Source organism: Dama dama, chromosome 6 (genome assembly GCF_033118175.1).
Source record: "Dama dama isolate Ldn47 chromosome 6, ASM3311817v1, whole genome shotgun sequence".
In the NCBI taxonomy this organism is placed as follows: domain Eukaryota; kingdom Metazoa; phylum Chordata; class Mammalia; order Artiodactyla; family Cervidae; genus Dama; species Dama dama.
In genome coordinates, this window is record NC_083686.1 from 30,000,407 (window position 1) to 30,021,067 (window position 20,661).

The 20,661-nt window shown below is 39.6% G+C and overlaps 1 protein-coding gene across 4 annotated transcripts in view; it reads right to left on the bottom strand.

The window, feature by feature from the left end:
- The window catches only part of RUFY3 (RUN and FYVE domain containing 3), an 87,730-nt gene that overhangs the window by 60,388 nt on the left and 6,681 nt on the right, over nucleotides 1-20,661 (bottom strand). The window contains exon 1 of one of the 4 annotated variants that reach the window (XM_061145823.1): nucleotides 8,282-8,582. The exons of 2 other annotated variants lie outside the window; for them this stretch is intronic. In XM_061145823.1, coding sequence (XP_061001806.1) covers nucleotides 8,282-8,459 — 178 coding nt within the window. In that variant the 5' untranslated portion in view covers nucleotides 8,460-8,582. Of the gene's footprint in view, nucleotides 1-8,281; nucleotides 8,591-20,661 lie in introns of those variants that run through there. One more of the 4 variants, XM_061145825.1, reaches the window with a different exon arrangement.

Genomic DNA, 20,661 nt, shown 5'->3' on the forward strand with positions numbered 1-20,661 from the left:
CCAGAGAAAACCACTTTTCACTTTTTTGGTACATTTCCTTTCACTTGGGTGCACATGTATCTGTATTTAAATCAACTTGTGATCACACTGTATATGTGGCTTGGGAGACAGCTTTTAAAACTTACTATACTTTAGGGACTTCCCTGGCAGAACAGCGGTTAAGACTTTGCCTTTTCATGCAGTGGGTGCGGGTTCTATTCCTGATCAGGGAGCTAAGATCCCAAATACCGAATGGCAAAAAAAACCAAAACATAAAACAGAAATGATATTGTAACAAGTTCAAAAGACTTTATAAATTGTCCACATTAAAAAAAAAGAAATCTTAAAAAAAAAAAAATTAAAAAAATTAACAAATAAATAAAACTTACTATACTTTAAACAATACCCTGGATCACTAAATATTCTTCCACAATGCCATTATCAATGTTTGTGGTACTGATGTTCTACAATTTATTGAATAATTTTCCTGTTAGGTTATTTAAGTTATATTTAAAGTTGTGCTACTATAAATCATAATACTGTGATGACTATACATACTTGTATATTTTGCCCATATCTCTGATTATTTCCTTAGGATAAATGTCTGGTATAACCACTGGAACTTAATTTTTGAGGCACCTGATTCACACTGATAAAGCGATTTTCAAAAAGGCCGTGCCAACGAATATTCTACCAGCACCTGAATTTTCCTATATTTTCATCAGTGCTGAATATTATTCACAGATATGTTCAACAAAAAATTACTTGTTATACTAAACTTCTATTTTCAAAATAAAATACAGTGAGTCTGAATTATGAGCTAAGTGATTTCAAAAAAATTTTTAAATATCCAGAAACCATAAGTTGTGTATAATGGAAGGTAAGGTATTACAATAGTCTTTTCTTTTAAAAGTGATCGTTTTCTGGGGATTATGGGGCATTTGTGTGTGTGCGCTCAGATGCTGTCGTGTCTGACTCTTTGCAACCCCATGGACTGTAGCCTGCCAGGGTCCTCTGTCCATGGGATTCTCTGAAAATATTAGTGGGTTGCCAGTTCCTCCTCCAGGGGATCTTCCCCATCCAAGGATGGAATCCGAGTCTGTTGGGTCTCCTACGTTGGCAGGTGGATTCTTTACCACTAGCGCCATATGGGCACTGAGTTCACCTAAAGTATAATAGATAGCTACCATAAATACTACATACAGTAATATGAGGCCTTCTAGCGGGTACAAAAGTTTTGCCCTAAAGAACTTTCTGTATAAGTTTATAAAAGTGTGAATCACATAGGCTAAAATAAATCACCAGAGAATGATTTCAAGTGTATTCAATCAAGTGATGGAGACAGAAGCCAGCGATTCAGGAGATGAAGGATACTGGACTTGTCAAAGAAGGTTCATGGATGAAGGGAGTCAGGGGTCCTTTCTGGTTCCTAATTTAATGTCAGTGAGAAGAATTTAAAGCAGAAATAGTATTAACAACAAGAATAATCATTTTTTTCAGTGAAGTACAGAATCACAGCCTGGTTGAAATAGGCAAGTATTGAAAAGGAGTTTGAAAATAACATTTGATAAGTAAAATTATCCAAAAGAAGGGCATAGGAATAGTTGGCTAAAGAATAAGGATTCAACACAGTTATTGTTTCTGACAATCCATAATCATGAACATCACTGCTACCACAAACAGCTTTCCATGTCACTTTGCACATTCATTTGAGAAACATTTAAAATTTAGCACATAAAGGTGCCACCTGCCCACCAGGTCAGTCTCAGCAGTGTATTATTTTTATTGTTTGACAGCATCTGTACAATCATATAAATATTTTCACAGACTTCATAAAAATGGATGGAAAGAGGGAAAAAAAAAAACCCAAGTGGATAAAAAGCTAAGGTATCCAATTGAACTGATGGCAATTGCCAAGTATGCCCCAAACGGCATGCTTCTGGCCACATTTGGGTGCTCCCGGGACATAAGCTGGCCAATGCCATGTTCAACTGTGTATAAAACGGATGGAAATATGTCACCAGAGACTGGGAAGAAGACGTCCCTTATTATGTGTGGGTCTATTGCTGGACTTACACTCGCTGAATTCTGGTATAGGAGAGCTGCATGTAGGGTGGATCCAGGCTGCCAGAATGAGTCCTGGCTCCACCACTTACCGCATCTCTGTCAATCTGTAAAATGGGGATGACAGCACCTAGGCTCCGTGGGTTTTTGTACAGATTAAATGAGGTAATACATACATATATTACTTAGAGGAAACAGTTCCTGGCACAAAGTACCTGCTCAGTAAAAGACAGCATCTCTTCCTACATCACTGTCGCCGTCACTTTTTCAAGAATATTCTACATTCAATATACAGACTGTCTGAAACAGACTCTTGTACAAGAATGAAAAGCTTATTTTCATGAAGACTTACTTGGCAATTTTATAAAGAATGAATCAGTATAATAGGAAGAGAAATGGCTTGGAGAAACGCTGAAAGTAGGTGTGGGAATTTGAATGTGACATAGTTAGATCCTGGCAGTTGTGGAAATGAAAAGGGAAGATAAAATTAAGTGCTTGTGGTGGAAAAGAGCACCTCTCTCTTTTATGCCCTAACACATATAGTACCATTTGTTTAATCATAGTAGAAAACTATGATAGCTGGATGCCTTACATCCAGTTTCTATAATTTCATACACACACACACACACACACACACAAATGCAGAAAAGATCATTTATATACATACAGCTAAGTGATACTTTGGATATCATTAACATATGTTTACTTATTAAAATAAGTGAAGACTTCATTTTTCATCAACTTCAGTTAAAGCGGTTTCATTTAAGAATCTTTGAGCTTCACATGGCTTATAATTTTCATAGTAGAAAATACATGTTCATCATCAAAAATATAAGGGAAGGTTCACACATAAATATGTGAAAATAGAGTCTACTCACAAACTTGCATGTTACTGGTATTCAATATTAGGAGTAATGATTGTTTTTATTTTTCTGTTAATTGGGAGAAATTCTTATTTAAGTCTTATTCAAGAGGGCTATTAAAATTCACATATTATATGATGATTTAATATATACTTATTTTATTAAAGTATGGAAATAAACACACACACTAATGAACTTATTCACTGTTAAAACACTTCAGATTTTACATCATATTTCTTATTTTATATATATATATATATAAAACATTATATACAACCAGAAAAGAAAAAATATACTATTTCATCACTAACCCTAACATTTTGTCCCTGGTAGAGCATGTAGTTTTATTATATTTCTTCTCAAAGAAGTGAAAACTTACTGGAAAGAAAATTTGGAGAGACTGAAAATCTTTCAGCTCCGGTATCTGGGTCTCTGCAAATGCTGTCTCCTCCCCATTCCCCACCTCTAACGTCCCTTGCCTCCAGTTTATAACCAGGTAAACTCTTGCACATCCTTTAGGTCTTAGTTCAAACATTACTTACTTCAGTTGGAAAATTTCCATGGAACTTCCTAATAAAACATGTTTGGTTCTGTACCATAGCACTCCCGCATGGATGCTCAGGCATGTCCGACTCTTTGTGACCCTGTGGACTACAGCCCTTCAGTCTCCTCTGCCCATGGAATTTTCCTGGCAAGAATACTGGAGTGGGTTGCCATTTCCCCATCCAGGGGATCTTCCCAGCCCAGGAATCAAACCCGCATCTCCTGTGTTTGCAGGCAGATTCTTTACCGCTGAGCCACCCGGGAAGCCATTTTATCAATACTTGTTGAAGTACCCCACCTCCTGCTTGTCAATAAGCTCAGAAAATACAGAGAATTAGGCTTGGGCACTGTGCTACACCTCAGGACCTAGCATAGCGTGCAGCATCAATTACAGGTGGGATACTTAAGTGTATGCTGAATGAAGGGCCGAGGGTCTGATCTTATGATTAAAATAATGCATGTTTTTCTAAACACTGATTTTCTTTGGGGGTTCTAATGGTCCCTAAGGTTTTTTCTTCCCCAGGAAAAATAAAGTACAGATAAAAAATTTTATATATAATTTTTTGGATCATCTTCCCAGGTTTAGAAGCCCTGTACTAGACTGTAGTGAGTTGATGCTATGAAGTTTCTTGGTAAACAGCCATTTGGCTTCTCCTGCCAAAATGCCCACTGGGACATGCACTTTTTTCATTAAAACATATGCAGTTCCCAAGCAGAATGGGGTTTTACGCTTGTGCAATGATATTAATGAGTAAAAATACATTAGTAAATGTCAATGGAGTTATCTCAGAACCAGACACGTTCAGTAGTCACCAAAAAACAAACACTTTCTATTTCATCCTCATGCTTATTATATCAGCAGATTGTTCCCTACTAAATGGGAAAACCTGATCTGAAATCTACATCCATTCTGTCCCTTGGGAAGTACGGTCACTATGGGTTAGAATTCCATGTCCAGTTCCTACAAAACGTGATTGTCCTTTAGCAACTAAGTAGTTCACACTTGTTTACAGCAGCCTCTGACATCGTTGTTTCATCTTTTTTCCTTGGCTGTGAATTCACTGAGGGCAAGAGCCATTATTTCTTAGTCTCTAGAACTGGATTTTGCATCAAGGGATGCTCAATAAACATTTCTGACCAACTGACAGATCAAACACATGTAGTACAGGATCCTTACATGTAGGACAGTATCATTACTACAATCACAGGTGTTACATACAAGCTAGCTCCTTATACATTACTGTGTAAGTGCCAGATACTCTAAATGAACACTAAAGCAAAATGTGACTGCCAGGGGAAAACCGGACACTTATGCAGTAACAGTCTGTCTGAAGCCGGTCACCACACACACTTTTCTATAACCAAAGTTCTCTGTAACTTGAAAATCAAAGGCTTGACCAGAGGTTCTCTTCTTAACGTGTCTGCTGCTGTATCATTTCTTCATAGTCTGCCTCTTAACTAACTGTATTTGAAAAACGTATTTTCTAAGTCAAAAAATAGTTCACATCTTTGAAGAGTTATCTTTGTAACCAAATGGTCTATTTTACTGTACTAAAGTGATCTATTTCACTTCACAATGTCGGATTCCTCTTCTTTAAAAGAAAGTTAATGGGAAAACAAGTATTTCTTGATAACCGAGTTTTATTTTTAACCAATTATTTTCCTGTTTGCATAGGCCCAAGAAAGGACAATGCTGAAATATGAATTTAAGCTACTAACCACCTTTAGTCTGTCCGGCAAACAACTAGCTTAGACTATGCCAGAAGGTTAGATACAAAAACAAACAAAATTAGAAATACATACTAAACAGGCAAGAGATTTAACAATGGGGCTTACAGCTGTTGAAGCTCAAACCACTGCTTCATGAATAACTATTACACAAATAACTCACATTTATAGGGTACTTGACATTAAATATCTTGCTTAATGCTCCTAACCTACTATCATGGCTACCACTCCTAACGACTTAGATAGCCCAGCCCCGCATCTCACTGTGTGCTGCTTGAAATGTCCCTTCCCGTCCCCACCCACAACAGTATCCGCCTGTGATCCTACAGTTATCCTACAAGGTGGAGCCTAGCCCAAGCATCACTTCCTGGATGAAGCCTTTCCTGAACCCTCTTCTTGCAATCAAAGACTTGGAAATTTGTTCCAGGTTTTTACAAAAGTGTACTAAAAGAAATGAGAGACAGCTGATCTCCTTGACCACCAATAAGTACTGAAATAATGAAGTGAGTTTTTATTCCCATGGATTTAAGAGTTAAGGTGGGCTGAAACTCTGGGTCTGATCTACACTGTGGGCACTGAAAAAAAGAGCTGTTTTCAGAAAACAAAAGCTGGAAACCACACAGCTTCTATCAATGAGGCCACAACAAGGTTATTGTCTTAAGAAGATACATGACGTTTTGGCCCGTTTTCTCTCGTGGGAGTCAGGGGTCCCAACGCAGAACTGCACAGTCAGATGTCCTTCCTTCTGTCTGCGAATCAACTGGGAAGTGTTCTGCGAACACTCTCTGTGTCTGGGCACCAAGTGCTCCATTTTGTCAACACAGCAGGGCTCCTGTTATCACTGGTCCAGCAATCACCACTTAAAGGTTAGTAGCTAAATTAAACTTAACAACTGTCTCTAGCATTAATATTAAAGCAGACGTTTCTTGGGTTTAAGTGACTGTTTAGACATCCAGAGTTAGCCAGTAGAGCAAGGCAACAAAATCCCTGTCTTTTATTTACTGGCTTCCTAGATCACTAAACCTATGGATGTTTTCTTGGGCCTGGACTTTCTTTTATTACTTCTAGTACTAATAATTTGAAATTGTTGCTTCTTTTACCCAGTTGAAGGCAGAATTCCAAAATTCATTGCCAGCCTTTCTCTATTTTCCTCCATCCCTTCTCCAGTTGATTCTAAGGTGTTGGAAACTTTCTATTGTCACCTGAGCTTAGGTAGCAGCCCTCATACAGTTTCCATCACGGATTTCTCCATAGAGAATTCAAACAGCACCACTACAAATGCTTACGTGAACCAAGCAGCTCACTTTTGCTTACTCACAGGAATCTTGCTCAGAAAACAAATAGGTGTGCAAACGGTTGTTGCTGTTGTTCAGTCACTAAGTACAGTCCGACTCCTCCTGATCCCCACAAGACTGTACCCCACCAAGCTCCTCTGTCCACGGGGTTTCCCAGGCAAGGATACAGGAGTGGGTTGCCATTTCCTTCTCCAGGGGAGCTTCCTGACCCAGAGACTGAACCTGTGTCTCTTGCATTGGCAGGCAGATTCTTTACCACTGAGCCACCTGGGAAGCCCATTCAAGTGATTAAATTTGCTCAAAATTAGAGACAATGACACATAAAATTTATAATTAAGGGAATATATGATATTGTGTGACTTTCAAAATAAATATTTTTAAAAACAAAATATGCAGACTGAGGCATCCGCTGAAAAGACTTCTTGGTAGCATTCTCAAAATGTACTTTTCTTCCCTAAAGATGTTTCAAGCTCGGGAAGCTGTTCTGAACAGTACCGGCATTGTATATGCCTCCAGCTGATGTCTCCTGACCGCCTTGCAGCACATTCTGAAACTCAGAGCCAAAGGAAGCTGTCCAACAGACAAACCAATTGTTAAGGGTGCAAAGGGCCTTACAAACTACTTAAACATTGCCCTTAAAGACACACCCAAATGACTGCTTTGTGCTTCGATGTTAACCCTCTCTAAAAGCGGCTAACTGGGAAAATAAAATCCTTTTCAGACACAAAGAGTGAAATCTGAGTCATGATAAGATTACAATGCTTGGTCAAGGACAAGGAATCACTTTTTCTAACCGAAATGCCAGGTGCAATTCACCTTGTACCCTCTGTCCTGCAGTATGCCTAAACACTGGCCAGACTGTATGTAAAATGTATTCTCATATGTGAGCATTTCTTTCTTCATTATTTTAAGGGTAGAGAACAAACACTAGCTAAGAGGCCAGTACACAAAGGTACAAAACAATTTGATTCAAACTAATTTTCTTCCTTAGTATTAAGTTCACAAAATTTAGGGGTAGAAGATCAAAGCCTCTCAGAATTTAGAAAAGGTTCTGGGAGAAAGTCACAAGTCAAGAGACTACAAAGGTCTCAAAGGGACTAACAGTGGAGATTTCACATAGGTCAACAGTTACCACAAACAACTTATAAAAAGCAATGGCCAATTGGTTCCATGGGTAGGAATTACCTTATCAATCATGCTTAACCTTTCAAGGTATTATGCTTTTTTGAGACCACATTCATTAAATAAGCACTGAACATAAAACTGCTTTCTCATCTAACCTTACAATCTATATTATTTTAAAGAAAGAATGTTTGACCATGTATTTTCTAGATATCACAGCCTGTTTAACATTATATCCTGATGATAGGATACCCTTCATGAGTGTTTCAACTATATCACGTACGCTCCTATAATTAATTAGTCATGCTATTTTACCTTACTCTATTAAAAATAACTATAATTTCTATAATATGTTAGCATCTAATCAGAATTAATAGCTTTTCCATTGGTTGATTAGGATCAGATGTGATAAGTGATCTCAAATGTTCTTTAGAGCCTTCAAGACAAAGAACTCTAAGCAAGCACCAGCATCTTTTGAAAGGATACCTCAGAGCGCAGGGAAAAAATATTTTCCCCCAGTAGAGTAGAGAAGGGGAGCTGGTAGTAGGTTTAAGGATGAAAGCTAGTTTGTTCTCAGGGCCATTAGCTAGTTTAGAGTATGGGTTCCTCCTGCCTCTCCCTGACCCTCCCAGCCCGATTAACAATGAGGATGCTGGTGAGATACTGGAGGACGGGTTCTGACCATACCTTCATGGGTAGGCTCTGGGTCAGGTGTAAGTGAGATGTCATCCAGCTCTCGCAGGCAGAGCCATTCTCCATCCATAGACACTCGGAATTTGCAAAGGTAGATGGTCTCCATGGCAGCCTGTGTGATCTTGTCAGTGGTGGGGGTTGGCATGTCGGTTGGAGGCGTCAGAGCAGACATGATGACTCAGCTGGGACCACAACACACACACACACACACACACACACCAAACAAAAATAAATAAAAACCCTCCTCAACAGAAACCCCCAAATCCGAAGCTCTGTAACAAAGCTCTCAAGAAAAGAGGCGGGGGAGGGTTTAAAAAAAAAAAAAAAAAAAGATGGAAAAATACCTATGCTTTAAGCACCAACTGTTTAAGATAAATAATTCTATGCTATCTTTTCTCAGAGGCAGTTCCTACCACATAGCAACATAAGAGGATGCTTGTCTTCTTCCAGCTTCTCTCCTGTTATCTTCCCTTCCCTACCCCCTTCTTTTTCAGCTGAGGCAGAGGCTTGAAATCCTGCACAGCCGATGATACCTTAGCTGACTTTAAAAAAACTGGCCTCTGTATGAGTAAGTGAAAAATCCTCCTTCTTTTTACAGAAAAAAATATACAAAAGAAAAAACAAATTAACAAAAAATAAACCAATATTTTCTGTTTAGCTTAAAAAAAAAAAAAAAAATCCTGAATTGCAGAAATCACTTCCAGGATCTGCTCAGAGGAGCCGGGATGCTGAGTTCTAATAGGATTGGTCGTGCGCAGTAAGCAGGGTGTTGACCAAAATGGCTGACTAATGAACTGAACTGAAAATTCAGGCTCATGTGACCAGCTGCTCTGAACGTAGGGCGAGCAATTCCCAGGATGCTTTATAGATGCTGCTGATGCAGGGGGAGCAATTAGGCTGCCTGCTCTTGTCGTGCACAACCCACTTCCAGACTGTGCTAGTCAAACTGTGATCAGACATAACACAATGCACCTATTCTCATCAATTCCCCTTGCTGTAGGATAAAAGGGCTGGGTAACAGGACAATTAATACTGGGTAACGCTGAACAGCAAAAATGGTAAAAGAGGTAGGTAGGTCAATTTAACAAGCACATAATTCACTTCTTTTACCCTTATATACTTAGCTATCAAAATTCTTTGCTTTGCTAAAGGTGGTGTTTTAAGAAAAAATAAAGCAGATTTTTGATTTAAATATACTTTCAGGCATTCATAATTTCCTTCTCCAAAGTACAAAGACTTAATTTTTCACATTGGACAGAAGTGCAAGAAAAGAAAAAAGAAAAAAACCTAGAAGTTAAATCCTTCCTGATTTATGGCAGTCCCTCCTTCACTTCTGACACTGCTGTATTCACCAAGCTTCTACATTAGATTGTTTCTAATAAGAGGATAAAACTATGCTATATCTTAAAATTTCTCCCACCCTGGAACATCCTAAGTGCACATTATCATATTCTATTTTGCATATTTTATTTTTCTATCTTTTGGCCACACCACAAGGCGTGTAGGATCTTAGCTCCCTGACCAGGGATTGATCCTGTGCCCCGTGCATTGGATGTGTGGAGTTCTAACCACTGGAACACTAGGGAAGTCCTATCATATTATCTTAAACCAATCATTCAGTTTACCCATCTACATATCTATATTATCCAATGAGGCCTTTATGCCTTGGAAGTGAAAACTTAGGTACTTGTTTTCTGAGCTACATAAAAAAAGAGATAAGGGATGACAGAGATTTTCTTTGAAAATGTTTTGGATGGTTGAAAACAATTTTTTTTTTCTTTTGCTGAAGGGTTTGGTTTTAAGGAGGAACATAAAACTTCAAGAAATACATCTCAAGATGATTTATTCTGTTCTAGGATTCCTTATGATTATTCTGTTCTAGGATTTCTTATGAGAGGGATATCTAACAACTGAAAGAAAAATTTCTTCTTGAGTATTATTAAAATAATAACTGTTACATATATATAAACAACTGAATCACTTTGCTGCATATCTGAAAGTAACACAACATCACAATTCAACTGTACTTCAACAGCAACAAAAATTCTTTAAAAAGTAAATGAAAAGGAAAGCCGTATTGGAATAAAGTGTTTACAGCAAATACAAAAAAATTTGTAAATGCCTCCACCCTAGTTTGAGATTGAGCTCAAAGGAAAAAATACTAAGAACCAGATTCTGTAGGTAAACAGGCATTTTCACACTGTTAGAGGGAAGGCAAACTGGGAAAATGTAAGAATGCATATATGTATATACTTATTTATAATCAGGAAGAAAATCAGCAAGTTATAAGGAAAACAAACTATTCCAGGTAGGTTTATTCTTTTCTGTTTAAATCTCTTCCAACATTACCCCTACATCTGGACCAGACCTATTCCTTCATTCATTCAGTAAATATTCAGTAAGAGTACTCCACATTCCAGGCACTCAGCATGGAGCAGTAAGATCAGAACATTTTTTCTTTCTCTCTTTTTTTTTTAAGATCACTTTTTCAAGGAAGCAAACTGCAGCCATGAAATTAAAAGACCCTTGCTCCTAGGAAAGGAATGCTATGACAAATCTGTGAAAGTGAAAGTTGCATCCGACTCTGTATAGTCCATGGAATCCTCCAGGCCAGAATACTGGAGTGGGTAGCTTTTCCCTTCTCCAGGGGATCTTCCCAGCACAGGGATCAAACCCAGGTCTCCCGCATTGCAGGCGGATACTTTACCAGCTGAGCTACAAGTGACAAACCTAGGTAGCTGTTTAAAAAGCAGAGACATCACTTTGCTGACAAAAGTCCAGATAGTCAAAGCTATGGTTTTCCCAGTAGTCATGTATATCACATCTGTAGATGTTGAGAGTTGAACCATAAACAAGGCTGAGCACCAACAAATTGCGGTGTTGGAAGACTCTTGAGAGTCCCTTGGATTGCAAGGATATCAAACCAGTCAATCCAAAAGGAAATCAACCCTGAATATTCATTGGAAGGACTGATGTTGAAGCTGAAGCTCCAATACTTTGGCCACCTGATGCAAAGAGCTGACTCATTGGGAAAGACCCTGATGCTGGGCAAGACTGAAGGCAAATGGAGAAGGGGTCGGCCGAGGATGAAATGGTTAGATAGCATTACTGACTCAATGGACATGAATTTCAGCAAACTCCAGGAGATAGTAGACGACAGCAGAGCCTGGCGTGCTGCAGTCCATGGGGTCTCAAAGAACTGGACACAACTTAGCGGCTAAGCTTACATTTCCAAATACGGAATATAAGCCTCCATTTAACACATTCACATTTGATTATAGTACAATTCCTTTCAAGTCAGACACATTTCCATCTTTACATATTAAAACTTAAAGGGAGATAGTTTATAGTTTGAACTTTAAGCCATGCAACACTTTAAAATATAGTTAAGGAGTCATTAAAATCTTCAATCCAATCCCAAAGAAAGGCAACGCCAAAGAATGCTCAAACTACCACACAATTGCACGCATCTCACACACTAGTAAAGTAATGCTCAAAATTCCTCAAGCCAGGCTTCGGCAACACGTGAACCGTGAACTTCTAGATGTTCAAGCTGGATTTAGAAAAGGCAGAGGAACCAGAGATCAAATTGCCAACATCCGCTGGAACATCGAAAAGGCAAGAGAGTTCCAGAAAAACATCTATTCCTGCTTTATTGACTATGCCAAAGCCTCTAACTGTGTGGATCACAATAAATTGTGAAAATTCTGAAAGAGATGGGAATACCAGACCACCTGACCTGCCTCTTGAGAAACCTGTATGCAGGTCAGGAAGCAACAGTTAGAACGGGACATGGAACAACAGACTGGTTCCAAATAGGAAAAGGAGTACGTCAAGGCTGTATATTGTCACCCTGCTTATTCAACTTATATGCAGAGTACATCATGAGAAATGCTGGGCTGGAAGAAGCACAAGCTGGAATCAAGATTGCTGGGAGAAATATCAATACGCTCAGATATGCAGATGACACCACCCTTATGGCAGAAAGTGAAGAAGAACTAAACAGCCTCTTGATGAAAGTGAAAAGAGGAGAGTGAAAAAGTTGGCTTAAAGCTCAACATTCAGAAAACAAAGATCATGGCATCCGGTCCCATCACTTAATGGCAAATAGATGGCGAAACAGTGGAAACAGTGGCTGACTTTATTTTTGGGGGCTCCAAAATCACTGCAGATGGTGACTGCAGCCATGAAATTAAAAGATGCTTACTTCTTGGAAGGAAAGTTATGACCAACCTAGACAGCATATTAAAAAGCAGAGACATTACTTTGTCAACAAAGGTCAGTCTAGTAAAGCCTATGGTTTTTCCAGTAGTCATGTATGGATGTGAGAGTTGGACTATAAAGAAAGCTGAGCGCCAAAGAATTGCTGCTTTTGAACTGTGGTGTCGGAGAAGACTCTTGAGAGCCCCTTGGACTGCAAGGAGGTCCAACCAGTCCATCCTAAAGGAGATCAGTCCTGGGTGTTCATTGGAAGGACTGATGTTGAAGCTGAAATTCTAATACTTTGGCCACCTGATGTGAAGAGCTGACTCACTTGAAAAGACCCTGATGCTGGGAGGGGTTGGGGGCAGGAAGAGAAGGGGACGACAGAGGATGAGATGGTTAGATGGCATCACTGACTTAATGGACATGAATTTGGGTGAACTCTGGGAGTTGGTGATGGACAGGGAGGCCTGGTGTGCTGTGGTTCATGGGGTCGCAAAGAGTCGGACACGACTAAGTGACTGAACTGAACTGAAAATCTTCAAAGTTACACTGAATAGTTCCAGGAACTACACTATCAAACAGCCCTGGCTATCTGTACATATGACATCAAGATTCTAGGTCACTGATACATTCTTAAAACATAGAACAGTGAATATATGAATTAATCTGAATGATCTGGGATTGCTTGTGTTGGGCTTCCCAGGTGGTACCAGCAGGTAAGAAAACCCACCTGCCAATACAGGAGACCTACGAGACATGGGTTTGATCTCTGGGTGGGGAAGATCCCCTGGAGGAGGAAATGGCAACCCACTCCAGTATTCTTGCCTGGAGAGTCCCATGGACAGAGGAGCCTACAGTCCATAGGGTCGCAAAAAGTCAGACATGACTGAGTGACTAAATACTGCACCAATATATGAATCCAGCAGGTCACAAACAGTGACAGACAATCTTCCCATCAATCAAACAATAAAGCATGTATTTAACCTTGAACAGGAGATTTGGACTGATTACAATATAGCAGCACAAGAAGAACATCTATGTCAACAAGCAGAGTAGCTTGGTTAACGTGCCTTCCAAGGTCCTTCTCTTCAGGTGGAGGACACAGGGAGCGAAGTCCAAAGCAACTAAAACTTTTGCCTAGGAAAGAAAAATCTGTCCACGCTAGTTACCCTTGAGTTTCCCATATCTACCAGTTTGAGGAGGTGTTAACACTTATTTCAGAAATAAGAACTGTGGGTGGGCAGGAAAACCTGTCCTTCTACCAAGTTACACCTGTTTGCAGGTAAACACTCCTGAATCTTCAACATAACAGTTGCTCATTGTTCATAAGCAATACATTTACTATGAAAAGCAGCACAATTTATAGAGAACTATGCTCAGTTGCTCAGTTGTGTTGAACCCTTTGCCACCCCATGGACTGTAGCCTGCCAGGCCAGGCTCCCCAGTCCATGGGATTCTCCAGGTAAGAATACTGGACTGGGTTGCCATTTCCTTCTCCAATAAATAAAAGTAATTATAATTATTGCTTAGTCACGTTTTCACATTTGGGTCTTTACTATGTAAACATATTAGCTTAGAACATAAAGGCAATACTAAGTCATTGGCAAGACATAACAAACTTTGAACTTTTTTCTCATAAACGTACTACTTATAAGCTGTATTGGACAATTTCCTCATGTGAGTGCACTTGTGAATAACAGCATATATTTGTAAAATAGTCGGAAGGGGCTGGGGTACAGTCTGTGGCTGTAAAACAGAACTAACAAGACTATGTAAAATTTAAATTCAAGATAATGATCTGAATAATACCTATGTTCTAGCTGCTTACACAGCTCGAATTTTCCACATTATGACTGAAAGCAAATGAGATTCACTTTTCGAAGTTAGTAGTTACATTCCTTTAAAGTATATTTACTCAGCTCCTAAGACAAAGACTGATTTGTCATGCTCAGGGTCCCTGTTATATAATGTGGAAAAATTATTACTACTTAAGGGACTATCGTTTATTGGATTTCTTTTTTCTGTTAGGTGCTTCATACATAAATATTATAGCAAGTCCTCACAAGACTCCTGCAAAGTAGATATTGATATTCCTTCTTTACATTCAAGGAAGCCAAGCTGAGCCACCTAACTGGTCCAAGATCACACAATTAACAAGTGGCAGATCTGGGATTTCCAGCTGCTTCTAGAATGCCCCTAAAGTCCACATTTTCTTCTGTACTTTGCAAGTTCAGCACTTCACCCCAAGGATCACAGAGAAAATAAAAGGAAATAAAACAAAAGCAAAAACAAAGTAACACAGGCAAGGTACTCTTGAAATTTCCTAAACACCAATTTCAACAAAGTTAAGATCTGAGGAAGAGAAAAATGTTACCAGCTTTCATACTTTACACCTTAATGTTTCACAAACTATATATTCTACTTAGTCACACGGATATAGCTAGGTTAGGTTTTTAACAAGTGGGCCTTTTTTCTTTCCCCTCCCTTTTTTTTTTTTTGGCCATGGAGCGTGACTTGTGAGATCTAGAGGATCTTGTGATTTCTTGTGAAATCTTGTGTGATTTCGAGGATCAGGAATTGAACCCAGGCCCCAGCAGTGAAAGTACCAAGTTCTAACCACTGGACCACCAGGGAATTCCCAAGTGGGCATTTTTTGAGAAGCTACGAATCCAGTACGGATCTTTCTGCTTGTGCTGGCAAAGGGTCAACCAAATTCTTCCAGACTATCGTGAAGGATGTCACTTGCTTACTGTACCACCTCTCTGAGAGCTGGAAAAACCACCTTGCCAAGTTTCTGCCACATTTACTTACCTAGGTGAACATGTTAAGAATACCTGATACATTCAGAAGTGTGAGAAGATAAGTGAAGGGGGGAACTATTTTCTAAAATGACTCATTTCAGAACATCTTTACATAAGAAACTTCAATGCATAATTTTAAGTCTTAAAAAAATAATAATATCCATGAAACCATTGCTCAGCTGGAGAAATAGACCAGTGCCTTACATTTACACCTGCCTTCTTTCTTCTGATAGCTTCCCTGATTGCTCAGTTGTTAAAGAATCCGCCTGCAATGCAGGAGACCCTAGTTCCCGCTAGAGAAGGAATAGGCTACCCACTCCAGTATTCTTGAACTTCCCTTGTGGCTCAGCTGGTAAAGCATCCGCCTGCAATGACCCGGGTTCGATCCCTGGGTTGGGAAGATCCCCTGGAGAAGGGAAAGGCTACCCACTCAAGTATTCTGGCCTAGACACAACTGAGCGACTTTCACTTCTCTCTTCTGAATTTCTGCCTCCCCTTTTGAGGCAACTACTTCTGAATTTTGTGTAAACCATTAACTTTTTAAAACTATTCTTACAAATAATGGATGCCTAAACAATATCTTGGGGTTCCCAGGTAGCTCAAATGGTGAAGAATCTGCCTGTAATGTGGGAGACCTGGGTTCGACCCCTGGGTGAGGGAGATCCCCTGGAGAAGGGAATGGCTACCCACTCCAGTATTCTGGACTGGAGAATTCCATGGACAGAGGAGCCTGGCAGGCTATACAGCCCATGGGGTCACAAAGAGTTGGACACGACTGAGTGACTAACACTTTCTTTCCAGCAGTATTTCAGCTTCAGTTTTTTAACTTCAGCAATAAGGGCTTCATACTATATATACTCTAAGTCTTTCACTCAATATTGCATTTTCTAAGATTTCTCTGGCGGCTCAGACCATAAAGAATCTGCCTGCAGTGTCAGAGACCGGGGTTTATCCTTGGGTCAGAAAGACCCCCTGGAGAGGGAATGGCAACCCACTCCAGTATTCTTGCCTGGAGAATTCCATGGACAGAGGACCCTGGCAGGCTACAGTCCATGGGGTTGCAGAGAGTTGGATATGACTGAGTGACTAACATACTTTCACTCAAAACTGCATTTTCTAAGATGTATCCATACTGTAGCGTGTAGCTGTACTTTACCTTTCGGGCTGCTGATTACGAGGTAATAGTCCATTCTGCTAAGTCACTTCAGTCGTGTCCGACTCTGTGCGACCCCATAGACCGCAGCCCACCAGGCTCCCCCGTCCCTGGGATTCTCCAGGCAAGAACACTGGAGTGGGTTGCCATTTCCTTCTCCAGCGCATGAAAGTGAAAAGTGAAAGTGAAGTCGCTCAGTCGTGTCCGACTCTTAGCGAACTCATGGACTGCAGCCTACCAGGCTCCTCCGTCCATGGGATTTTCCAGGCAAGAGTACTGGAGTGGGGTGCCATTGCCTTCTCCGAATAGTCCATTCTATATATAAACAATTTTTTTAATCCATTTTCATGCTGGTGAGCATTTGGCTTATTTCTAATAAGTTTTCATTTTTAAATGAGATTATTTAGATGCTTTTCAGAAATAGATTTCTGGTAGGTATGCCAATTCTTCTCCAACAGCTTTGAAGGTAAGAGACCACTTTACTTATTTCTTTTAGAGTTGGCTGACTCCTCCTATTATGGAGTTCCTATTCTATACACAATAGTGCTTCTTAAAATTAGTCAACTGGAGCAACTAAATCAGTTTGTAAAGATCACAAGTTCTGTTTCCCAAGGCTTCCTGGGTCATGGTTTTAGAATTTAAGAAGAAAAGTCTTACCCTCCCTCAAATTTCAGTTAGTTGCTGTTAGCACAAAAGTGTTTCCTCGATGAACTATCATCATGATGACATGTGGGAAAGCCTAGGTGTTTCTGCTAAATTATAAGATTATCCAATTGAATGATCATGACTTTGTCACATGCTCCCATCCTCCACTTCCTTCCCTCTCCCAGACAAAGTTCCGTTATATCTACCGCTAATGTTGAGATTGCTGCAAGTTTAGGTTTATACATTTGGCAAGCTCAGTACTACTTGGTTAGATATTAACCAAGATGATACTATATACAATGAGTATACCTGAGAAGCCGAGTCATGACTGCCAGACTGTGACTGTCAAACACCACCAGGAGTAGTATTACAATGCACATTTTTCTTGTTAAAATTAACCAACATAAGACAAAAATAACTCCTGCCTTAATAACTACAGTGGACTTCATGGCTAAGTGGCAGGAGGTAATAATTTACAGATGTAAAGCTACCAACTGCTTAGTAGGCCATCTTGAGAAATGTATCCTTCTCCTGTCTCAATTTATTCAGGTATTAAAAAGGAACTAAATAACTAGCTTCACGAAGACCACAGGCTCCATAAGAACTTGGCCTGTTTTGCACACCATTACACACTGGCTTAAAACAGTACCTTCCCAATACCAGACTCTCAGTAGATACTTGTTGGTATAGATATGAAACTTTAAAGTACTCTATATTTTTACAATGGTATATTTCCACCCTCCTGTTTCACTTCAACCATGAAAACCCCAAGTTCTAGAAAATCAAGCTATATTTATGCCCCCAAAGATACTTCATTCTAACACAGGCTTTATTCATTTATACATAACAAATTCAATCATTTAACAAGTATTGTTGTTCAGTCCCTCAGTTGTGCTGACTCTGCGACCACAAGGAATGCAGCATGCCAGGCTTCCCTGTCCTTCACTATCTCCTGGAGTTTGCTCAAACTCATGTCCACTGAGTCCATGATGCCATACAATGCATAAGGTATTATGTGCTAGTCACTATGGATATGAAGAAAGAACAAAGGCAATAGACAAGAAAGAGAAAATTATGGGTGTTTAAGGAATTCCGAAGTCCCTGTTACACATGTGGCTAATTCAGTGCTACTTACATATATAACTGTTTTTTCTATCACACTGGTATCTTGTGAATTTCACATTCATTCTTTTTTTTTTTTTTTTTAGCAAATAAGGTTTTGCTGGGCAGAACAAGAAACTTGAGGGCCACCGCTGCCTAAGGAGAAGCCTCCAGTTTAGAAGGTGATTCCAGTTATGGGAGATGGTGAAGGAGGCTGACAGCACGTGTACTTAAGTCAGAATGCCCACAATGAATCCCAGGTCCACCACTTAGAAGCTGAGTAACCTTGGCAAAGTATTTGTTTCAGCGCCTGTTTCTTCACTGACAAAATGGGGATACTTCTATTAACTACTTCCGAGTTAAATGAAACAATGTAAGTGAAATGCTCAGCATGGCACTTTGCACAAAGCAGACAGTCAGTACATGGCAGCCATTATCATCATTTTCACAAGTGATTCTGCCTTTGAGAGTTCTGGGGGAAAAAAAAAGAGGAAGGGGATATATGTATACACATAGCTGATTCACGCTGTTCTACAGCAGAAACAAAACACTGTAAAGCAATTATACTCTAATATAAATAAAAACCTATCATCACATGAAATAAAAGTCAGTAAGGATCAATGTTCAAGGGATTAAGGCAGAGGAAAGTAAAAAGGTGATCTGAGCAAAGGGTATGTTGGGGTATCTCTTGAGCCTTAAGGAAGGAAGAGGAGAGGGGTCAGAGTTTTACCAAGCCTTCACATCCGGTGACTGTATTTCCTAAGTTCGTAAAAAAAGGCAGGGGAAGCAGATAAATGTCTGTGGAGAGTCCCTAAAAAGATTGTAAGGTTAGAGAGAGGAACCTCATTTTAAAAGGCAACACGCTGAACCAATTAATTTCTTCTGCTTCCTATGTGCCACTTGTCACAGTCTTCCCATCTTTCGTTATGGACTGTGAGGTTTCAAAACTTCCCACCTCTGCCCCATCATTCACACCACTCTCCCAACACATGCAGAGTTTCATGTCCACTCCGTATAGAGCAAGTCTAGAACCACACACTTAAGATGTTAGTTTGCAAAGAGTATGATATTGGCCCAGTGCCTGATTCCTGATCTGTTTTAGGAAGACTATGAATTAACTTTGCACAATTATTCAAATAACTACAGCGGAGGGCATGACCATATTGATACGTACCCTCTCAACTACCACTGCTTTCGTAAATCTAAAAGCATTTCTTTTCACATAATTTCAAATTGATTCTTTAATGCTTTGGTATGCTACTAAATTATTCCCAGCATAAGTTTAAAAGCTCATACTTGAGCTACTTTGCTCCGTAGAAGACATTATAATGTTAATAAGATTTGCGTAGAAATGGGACAGCTGTCATGTTCTGCCAAGTTCATTAAAATGGGATTCTACTTTTACTTATGATGGCTACCAGTTGCCTGTGCAATGATAGAGAAGCCTCATGTCTTTTATGCAACTTGTTTAATTATTTCAGGAATTTTCAAAAATATTAGCTGACAAGGAATTATCATCATTTCATCCAGTTAATAAGGCTAAACTCTTATCATCATCCACCTAGACTTTTTCTACCTATGACCTGCACTAGAAAAATATGTTCTCTTAGCTTCTGGAGGTGGGAGTGAGGCTAAGTGGGAGGGGCCATATGTATACCTATGGCTGATTCATGTTGATGTATGGCAGAAACCAACACAATATCGTAAAGCAATTATCCTCCAGTTAAAAATAAATAAATTTTAAAAGGTCACAAAGGGAAAAGATGTGAGACAAAATACATTCTAGTGAATGTGTTTTGAGGCCAATACTATTCTTTCAGTCTGAAAAGCTGCTTTCTTTATCACCTTTCCTCTGCTGTCTCTCCCACCCAGCAACTTTTTTTTACTGCCCTCTCTCCAAACTGGTTTCTTTAAGGCTTTGGTGAGGGAGCATACCGTGATTAAGTACATGAGCTTTGGATACTCAGACTATTCAGGAATGTGAATTCATTCTCTATCCTTCAGTTTAAAAAAAAAAGCAATGTATACAAATATTGAATTATCAAGTTGTGTACCTGAAACTAACATAATATGTCAATAATAGGTACCGAGGGAGGATGGGTGGGGAGGGGCTTAGATTGGAGGTTTGGGATTGACATGTACACACTCCTATGTTTATATCAGATAATCAACAAGGACCTACTATGCAGCACAGGGAGCTCTGCTCAATATTCTGTCATCATCTAAATGGGAAAAGAATTTGAAAAACAACAGATACACGGATACGTATAACTGACTCACCCTGCTGTACCCCTGAAACTAACACAACATTGTTCATCAACTGTCCTCTAATATGGGAATTCCCTGGTGGTCCAGGGGCTAAGACTCTGTGCTCCTGAAACACGGGGGCTGGGTTCGATCCCTGGTCAGGGAACTAGATCCCACATGCCACAACTAAGACTCTATGTAGCCAAATAAATAAAAATAAA